Source organism: Phoenix dactylifera, chromosome 11 (assembly GCF_051530095.1).
Source record: "Phoenix dactylifera cultivar Ajwa chromosome 11, Ajwa_hap1_PhDact_Kaust_v1.1, whole genome shotgun sequence".
Taxonomy (NCBI): Eukaryota; Viridiplantae; Streptophyta; class Magnoliopsida; order Arecales; family Arecaceae; genus Phoenix; species Phoenix dactylifera.
In genome coordinates, this window is record NC_143200.1 from 2,057,789 (window position 1) to 2,067,241 (window position 9,453).

The 9,453-nt window shown below is 38.4% G+C and overlaps 1 protein-coding gene across 2 annotated transcripts; it reads right to left on the reverse strand.

Annotated features, from left to right (window-relative positions):
• Positions 1 to 408: 408 nt before the first annotated feature.
• Positions 409 to 9,053, reverse strand: LOC103712098 (Ribosomal L18p/L5e family protein). 2 transcript variants are annotated; one of them, XM_026806744.4, is made up of 3 exons: positions 8,854 to 9,053; positions 5,074 to 5,181; positions 409 to 1,144 (listed from the first exon to the last, which is right to left on the reverse strand). In XM_026806744.4, exons 2-3 carry the CDS (start codon positions 5,179 to 5,181, stop codon positions 692 to 694), a joined length of 561 nt encoding a protein of 186 aa, XP_026662545.3. In that variant the 5' UTR covers positions 8,854 to 9,053; the 3' UTR covers positions 409 to 691. The 2 variants fall into 2 exon arrangements, with proteins under 2 accessions (XP_026662545.3, XP_088562485.1); XM_088706359.1 differs by having other exon boundaries at positions 5,074 to 5,251; positions 8,854 to 8,993.
• Between the last annotated feature and the right edge of the window lie 400 nt (positions 9,054 to 9,453).

Here is a 9,453-nt window from a genome sequence, read left to right on the forward strand (position 1 = left end):
AAGGTGCCCCTTACCCTACTATATTTATGTAGCATGCTATCAAGGGTTCTTAATGTTATCCAGAACTCCACAATTTGATGGCCATGTATGTTCCTGTAGTACTAGACAGCTGCATGGTACACCTTGACAATTCATATGTCAAGAGAAAAAAAAAATGCATTGTTTCCATCTTTGCATGAAAATTTTCAAGGTGTGCATATGAGTTCCCATGCTCTGCACCAGCATGGTAGGCTGCATCTCATTCTCCTCCTAAGTTCATAGCACAACACCTGTGGCACCAATCCAACTGATGGGGCTATTTTCTACCTTCTATTTCATAATTCACCTCCTCATCCTTGACAAGGCTTATCCAGTAGCTAGCTTTGATCACAGACTGATGCACACTATACTATGGTGTAGACATGGATCTGATAATTTAAATCATAAACTCTAATATTACCTCAAAGGCCAAGGAAGAGACTAAATGTAGAGCATCCCTCAATACAAGTCAAAAATTAGGTTGGTATAAAAAAAACTTGAACCCAAGACCCAACTGACTTCTGCCAATGGGATACCAAACATGGTGAAGTACCCATCCTGAACAAGTTTATTTTAGAAAGGTGATAAAATATTAATTAAGAAACACCAACTTTACAATATTCCTTTTTTTTTTGAGACTGCTCCAACAAAGATTTCATGCACCAGCAAATCATCAATCAAGATAAACTTTAACATCGATACCGTTATCTATAAGAGACTGAACAACTGCTCGTATCTTCCCTTCAAACTTGTCGCGGTCTCTTGGAGTGTAAGTACAAGTGTAAACATCAGCTTCTCTGGCCCTCTCAGCTAAGATCCGACCAATGGCCAGGCAAGCAGGTATATCTGATCTGGACTGGAGAGCTGCTTTGATGTCTTTTGAGTTAGTCCCTGCGACTGCAACCTGCTTGCATGTCACCCTGTGGGTGAGCGAAGCTGAAACAAACCGCTTGGATATAAACACGTCAAGCGAGAAGGGCTCCATGTATGCTATTGTCCGCTGCTTGAACGAAACATGCTTTTGCGGATTCTTTGATTTCTTCTCCTTTTTGTATGTGTATGGTCTGCTGTTGTCATCATCCACGAAATCTTCAACACCAAAGAAGCTTCTTGGGGCACTGAGAACCTAAAAGAATAAAAATACTATTCAGGTAAAATTCCATATCGTAGCCTTTTAGGCAAACTTTAGAATGGTAATTATCTGTAGTCAGCAATGTCATGAGGAGTCAGTGCAGATGCCCCTAGATGAGAAGGGAAGAAATAGTTCCATGTTCCTTAGGCAAACAATTATGAAACCAGCGGAGAGAAGCGGGAAAGGACAATCTTCACTGGGAACCAGCTGTTTGTTTGCTTCTGTGATTACATTATACAATGACCAAGAAATGAGGCAGATCAACAAAATGTACATCACAAGCATGCCTTGGGACCAATAAATACAGCCTCTACCGTGATATCATAAGGACTGGATGTCATAACATACTAAGCATATGAAGCAACAGTGCTAGAACAATCCAAAGTGATCATCACCAGGTCTTTTTTTTTTTATTTGTCTAAGGTGCAATACAAATTGACTTATCAACAAGGTCAAGTTTATGCGTCAGTTAACAGTTTACTATGAGACCAAGATATCACAGTCAATTTAGTCAGTGCAACATAGACAATCTAGACAAAGAAGAAAGATTAAAACCTTATATTACGTTATAACCTGACCTGATCGCAATGTAAAATAGTATTTCCAAATGCATATACCAATTAAGCAAGTCTGCCTCCTTGAGAAAAGACAAATATGTTGTTTTTGTCCTTAGATGCAATTATCTATTTCTTTCCCTTTTTAAAATCTTCTACCTACAATTGCAACTAATGATAAAAGGAAACTTAACTTTTCCCACTTTAGAAAAGAACTATCACAAATATCAGTCCCCTTGCATCCCCATAAATCTGGGTACACCTTTTCCCAATTGTACCCAGTTGGTATGTTCTCATAGAACTAAGAATTTTATTTGGCAGAAATACTGCCTTGAGATTACAAATACCTACATCAAAATGTTCAGTTGATCACAAATCTATCTAATGCCTCTACTTCAATCTCCTATCCATTATTTATCCACCTTAGGCCTTATAAATTGATCAATGTCCTAGTATTGTAAATGAATGAAAGAAGTAACTTTAAATATCCTCTCAGGTATAAGTAGATGTTGATTTTAGCAACCAACGACTTTCTCCACATCACAACAACCTGCTGTACACTTCTTTTAGTTTGGCATTGACCATTACTTGTCATCCTCCACAATTACACTTCACTCTGATGTTAATCAACAAAACCTCACATAAATGTCGTTTCCTATTTAATAAAGTTGCTAAAATAATGGTTCTCAAGTTTGCTCATTGAAAATTTCACCACTTCAGAAAAGATGTTAGTCTCCGCCAGCTAGAGGGAACCCTACGAGGCTGATTTGGAAAGAAGCTGGGATATGCCAGGAATCAGTTCTAGTTGCAATAATATAAATCATGCTTATCTACAGCTGCTTCCTAATAGACATGTTAAGTGATATCAGTTCTTGTTGAAAAAACCTTGTAGTGCTTCTCTCTAAAAATACTCAATAGACAGGTTAATTGTTAATTGGCTGATAGAAGGAAGAATGGATACCCACTTCAAAAGCGAGAAAGTGGATGAATGAGGATGACGTGTTTACACTTTCTAATCCAAAATATATACAAAACATACAGTCACCATCCAGCTCCATTTCTCTTCTTAATCACTTAAATACACCAGTGACCTAGGTACTAGTATCAATCCATTATCCTGAATCCCTCAGACATGCTAATAGGTCCATTATATCACATATAAACAGGCAGACTCTATATCTTACACACATTCTTGAGACAACAGCATTGAAAGTTGCTTATTTGCATATCTTCTGTTTAGCTGTTAATAATCTAGTTAATATTAATGACAAGGGATGCCCACACTGTTGACACGTTTGCCTTCCAATGCTACCAACTTCCAATGAAAGAGCTATAATATATAAGTAATGGTAATGACACCATTTGTCCAAGTAGATCATGCCCACAATAAAATAGCTAATATTGAACTTCTTGTTAACTCTTGCCGAGACACGAAGGCCAGATTTGGTTGACAGAAGGTGGGAATGAGTATCAGACTCTGATCTAGTCTATTCTCGTGTTATAACCCATTTGGACATATGAATGTTGATTCCCGTGGGTATTAGATTCCATCGGTATCATTTTCCCTAGTCACGGTTCTTGTGTTTGGAAAGCAGTAAAAAGAGTTTTACATCTATTATATTATTAATATTAATTATTTCCTAAAAATATATCTCAGTAATTTATTATCTATTAGTTAATAAAACATTATATACATTATATTATATTGATATTATTTATAATATAATATTTAAAATAATATTACATATATAATATCATATATTATATTGAGATTATATATTACATTAATAATATACTGTATTTCATGATATATTATTAATGATAATATTATCCCATATTTTATATGATATATATTATGAATCATTCAACTATGTTCTTATAATTATAATATTATTATTACTATCTTGTTAGTAAATATATTTTATTCTTAACATGATATAAAACATACTATTAGATTATTTATTATATTACTTCCATTTGCATTGTTTGTAATCATAATAATATTAATTACAGTAATAATATTTGTATAATAATCTTATACAATATAATATTATATTAATATGTAATACAGAATAAATACTATTAATTATAAAACAATGTATTGAAAGATTAATATATGGTTATAGGAGTAATAATATTGTTATATTTAACATAATATTATCAATTTTTATATGATACATCATTTTAATAATATATTATGTTTGATAATATATTATTACTTGTAGTATGATTATATTACTAAATTATATTGTTCCAACAATATTATTATAATTATTATAATATGTGTTATCGGCAATTATAATATTATAATGATATTATTATATCATATATTATATTATTTATGTTTGCATTGTTTTTATTATAATTACTCTAATAATATTACTATTTACTAATATTTGATAACAATAATAATATAGCATGTTATATTCATATAATTATATAGTTCATAATTATAAATCATACATTTATATTATTTTATTTACATTATATTATTTAGATAATCATTATCATGATATGATATTGTTAATAAATAATGATAATAATATTATGTTAATATTAATAGTGATATTGAATCATTGATATATTAATAATTATGCACTATTTTATATCCTATCGGGTTTATTTCATTCTCTAGGGATTTATGTGGACTTATTCAAACACAGGAATCAAACTAATCATTCCTGATGATTCCTATGAATGGGTTTCCTGGAATGGTTGTCCAATTCTTAATTACCCTTCATAACAACCAAATATGGGCTAAAAGAAACAACACCACATTCATCTAAGAGAAAAACACCACATGTATTTATAAGCTTATTTATAACAAAATTTTGTTACACTTCATGGTTTATTTACTGGATCATATTAAGGTAACATGAATATGGAATAGAACCTTGAAGCAACTACACAACATCTAAGATAGGGTCATTACCTCCGATGAAATTGATAGCTATCAGCAGTACTTTAAAATACTTAAGTGTGTTAGGCAAAAGGAAGTTTTGCACACTTTTCTACCAAAAAAGGTCTCTAGCATATGAAGGTCTATGATGTGAATAACTTGTGGGAAAGCTGGATGTGTTTCAGTGGTTGGGCACTTCCACAAAAGGGTGTTGGATGCTGCTCTGGAATCTCACTATCCAATGCAATATTATGGTGCATTATTCCCTTAACCTTTTCTTTCTTCCCATGCAACAACTGCTAGGGTGAAATACAACATAGATAAAAACAAGTAATATGGTAACCCTTTTCTCTTAAAAGGAAGTGTTCACCAGTTCCCCATAAACAAGTGAACAAAGTAATTATCATAGGACAAAAATATATAAAGAATAGAAAAGAATCAGTAACTATAAATCGGCAGTAGAATATTACCTGTCCATCATGAAAATTGTTTCTACAAACATATGAAACTGCCCTTTTTCTGTACTCTGGTGCAAGAAATCCATTCCTCCATGTGTTGCTGAAGATATTTTTTAACATCTGCTCACAATAATTGCATACCAGGTAAAAAGGCACCAGACGCAATAACTGCTATTATGAGAATTAAAATCTGAAGCATGGACAAATAGAAGAGGCAAGAAAACAAATTAAATGTTGCTTATCAAACAAGAAATTGGAACCAGAAGAAGAGTTACTAAATGACAAATAGAAGTCAAAAGCTGATGTTCATGAAATGGAACTGCCAAATGTCAAAAATTAGATTAGTGCAGCAAATTTTGGAATCAAATGGCATAGTAGTCATCAGAGCATCAGTTTTGAAACAAGAATGCCTGCCACTATGCGAGTCCCTGTGTATGTGTGTGCATAAGAGCTAGGGGGAGCCTAAAAAGATACCATTTTGAAGAGAAAACGTGGAACAATTGAAGAGGTTGAAATGCCCAATAGTCAAAACCTATATCTAACTTCATCCTACAGAACTTCTAGCTTTTATGGAATCAAAGTAAAGAAGAACAAAATGTTATAATATGAAAAACTGGATCTGATAGCAGTGTAAAATAAGTCCTTCCAAATATACTGACAAATTTGTCTCTTTCATTTATCTTACAAATATGCTATACACAATTGCAGATCACACGATAAGAAAAAGCTTAACCATTCAAATTTGCATCAGAACTTTTCAGATACAATTTACATTGTATGTCCATGTATCTAGGAACATTTTTATTCAATTACACCTCCCAGTTGCTACCTTGTTATTCTTATCAATTAAGAATTTCTTTTTATAGACATAATGCCATGAGAACACAAATAAATACATCAAAATATGCAATTGATCTCCTATCCATCCATCCCCTCTAGTTCAGTCTCCTATCCATCCTCTGTCCACCTTAGGCTTCAACCTTATAAACTGGTAAATACTCTAGGACTGTAAATACACGAAAGAACTAGGTTTCATCAGCCTCTCAGAAAAAGGTAGCTTTGAACTTTAGCAACTGATGACTTTCTTCACATCACATCAACCTGTTGTCCTCTTCTTCGAGTTTGAGTTTGAACATTCCTTTTCATGCTCTGTAACCATCAGTCTTTTCTCCCCTGACATGCTAACCACCAAGAATTCACATAAAGGCTGCTTTTCTACTTGATAATGTTGCCCAAAGGATGATTCTCATATTCATCAAAAATTTTATCACTTCAGCAAAAACATTAGTCTCCACTAGCTAGAGGAGTCTCTATGTCGCTGATCCAGAAAGAAGCCAGGGAATGGGGGGAATCAGTTCCAGTTAAAACAATCTATATAATACTTTTGTGTTTGTCTGTGAAACCTCTCAATAGAAGGGTTGAGGGAAGTCAGTTCTTTGTTGAGACATCTATATTATTTTTTAAACAGACATGTTAAAAAGAGCAAATAACAAATTCTTTGTAATACTTTATTGTCTGATAAACAAAAATATGCAGGCCTTCTTCAGCAGTGAGAAAGTGGATGGATGAGCCTTGTTGGATGGATGAGCATCCAAGACATACGATTCACCAACAACCTTTTAATCCTTTTCAAGGTTTATCACATCTTCACCATTCTTGACAGAAAGGTGAGCAGTCTCGGTACCATGCCCCGTACCGGTCTCACCCTGTCACTGTATCGGGAAGCAGGGGCGGCCCAATGCATTTGGGGGCCTAGGGCGAACTCACTAAATGAGGCCTTTTTTAAAATAATAATAATAATAATAATAAATTTTTAATAAGTATAAAATACTTTCATATCCACATTCATATTTTCTATTAGACATTTGAATATAAAAATTATATTACCAAACAAAACAATTAAGATAATTACTACAAACAAATTAAAATATAAAAGAGAAAAAATAGAAGAGAAAAATTGTAACAAAATTATAGAAATTGCAATAAAATTAGGGAAATTAAACACTGGATGTCGAAAATATAATCAAACAACAAAAGGAGGGTTAGAAGGATCACACCATATGCTGTGCAGCTTGTGCTAGTGCTACAGTGCCACTAGGCCCACTACCCACAGACCACAGTCCACAGTCCCACTGAGTCACTGTCAGTGTCACTCTCAGTGAGACGGACGGGAGGGCTGAGGGGACGGCCGGGCCCGCCGGGGTGACGGGTCACGGACTCACGGGACAACGGGAGCCGGGGCCGGGGAGGGAGGCGAGGAGGTCACGCTCACGCCGTCTGTCGTCACGGCCTCACGCCTCACGGGAGCCGGGGCCGGGGGCGGGCGAGGAGCGGAGGAGGTCACGGGCTCACGGCTCACGGGAGTGACGGACTGACGGCACAGGCCGCGGGCGGGGTCCGGGGACTGGGAGGCGCTCAGGCGGAGGAGACGAGCTCGCCGGCTCGCTGGATTGAGCCGGACGGGCCGACGGGCGACGGGGTCACGGCCTCACGAGAGCCGGGGGCCCGAGAGGCGGGAGCGAGGCAAGGAGCCGAGGAGGTCGCGGGCGGCGGGACCGCCTGGATGCCGGGGAGGCGGGGACGGTCGCGGGATGCCGGGGCCCGAGGAGGCGGGGAGGCGGACTGGCGGAGGCGCGGCCACGCGGGGGGAGGCGAGGAGGAGACGAGTAGACGACCCAGGCGGCAGCCGGCAGGCAGTCACACCTTCACCTTCACGGAACAGTCGAACAGAGACACAGAGTAGAAGAGGATTGAGGAAATAGGAATGAGGAGCAGAGGAGGAGTGGAGCAGGAGCAGGATGAAGATTTTAAAGAGAGCCAGAGGGCAGAGAGGAATGATGGGCGATGGCATCATGGCCGATGGGAGAGGAGGAGTGGACAGTGGAGCACCCGGCGACCCGCGTCTTGTCGAGGTAGCCGTTGGCTCCTGCCATCCTGCGGGCTGCGGCCTTACCCTCTGATGTAGTCTGTAGCTAGCTACTAGCTAGGAGCGGGAGATGGGAGGGTAGAGGCGTAGAGCGTAGGCGCCGTCGCGGGGCCTTCTCTCGAGCCGGGGCCTTGGGCGACCGCCTAGGTCGCCTAAGGCTTGGGCCGCCCCTGTCGGGAAGAAAGAAAACCAGAAAATTGCATTTTAACTAGAATCAACTTTGATTCAAGCACTCATCTTCTTGCCATCTCAAATGGTCTGATTAGCCCTCAAATCTTTTTTCTTTTATGAAGAAGATTAGCCCTAAATTTTTTGGTATCAGATCATCAATAATATAAATTTGTGAGCAAATCCATCAGTATTTCAGCATCTCAGTATCTCTTCTGAAACTTTTTCATTAACTAACATAGGAATAAGAAAAATAACTGATTAATAAACATTTATGAATTTAAACATCTTTCCATAATATAACGTGAATATAAGAAATGCTTTGGATGTTTCCTGTAATGCTTCGGATGTTTCCTATTCAATATAATTTATGCAAAGCATCAGGCATAGATACAAGAACCATTGCATTTTCCCCTTAATGAATGGTTGCCGGTGGAACCCTAGCCGCAAAACTGGAAGAGGATGGAGAGACGGCAGAGGCGAAGAGAAGAATAAGAGATCTCAAAACGGGAGAAGGCATATCAAGAAGACATCCTCTTCCATTGCATTTTTTCCCCTTACTGAATGGTTGCTGGGAGATTTGATTCGCATCTCAAAACTGGAGAAGACATCTCAAGAACCGTCGATTCTATATGACAGCATCTGCGATACCGAGAGGGGGGATTAAGTGGATTCTAGAGAGGAAGAGAAAGGCGTACCTGAATGCACCGCCGTCGGCCGATGAGAGGAGGGTCGCGTCCTCCCTGCTTGGACAAGAGACCGGCGTCCGGCGACGAGTCGAAGGGCAAGCCCTTCAGGGACCAAAGGATCGGATTCGAAGAGGATGGAGAGGCGGCGGAGGCCAACAGAGACTGGAGATGAGAGATGCCGGAAGGGCCTAATTTGACCACTGTAACCTTCCTCGGGCCTGACTCCAAGCCTAACTATGGGGCTGGCTCCAAGCCTGATTTACTGCTCCGATGTCGGGCCTGATTCGGGCTCAGTCTCGGCCAGACCCGGGACGGGCAAACCATGTACCCGAATCCGGCTCGAAATATTTATAGGCCGTACTTTTAAGCCCACATTTCACTCGAATGGTCATGGACGTAGCTTGTAGCCTGCTCCAAAGTTGGCCCGGCCTGATAGATCTCGGCCCAGGCCAGGCCCACTCTCAGTCCTATGCGCAAATCATGAGTTTGCATCTTTATATGAAAAACAAACGCATCCAATTCAATTAATATTTAGTATGATTATAAAAAATAATTGCTCTCAGGAAATTGGAGGACCAATTTTTCCAAAAGTTAATATAATTAGTCCAC

Coding starts and splice junctions, on each gene's coding strand:
- LOC103712098 (XM_026806744.4), bottom strand. CDS start 5,181: ATGTTAAAAAATATCTTCAGCAACACATGGAGGAATGGATTTCTTGCA. Junction 1,145..5,073: donor ACAATTTTCATGATGGACAG/GTAATATTCTAC, acceptor TTATTCTTTTAG/GTTCTCAGTGCCCCAAGAAG.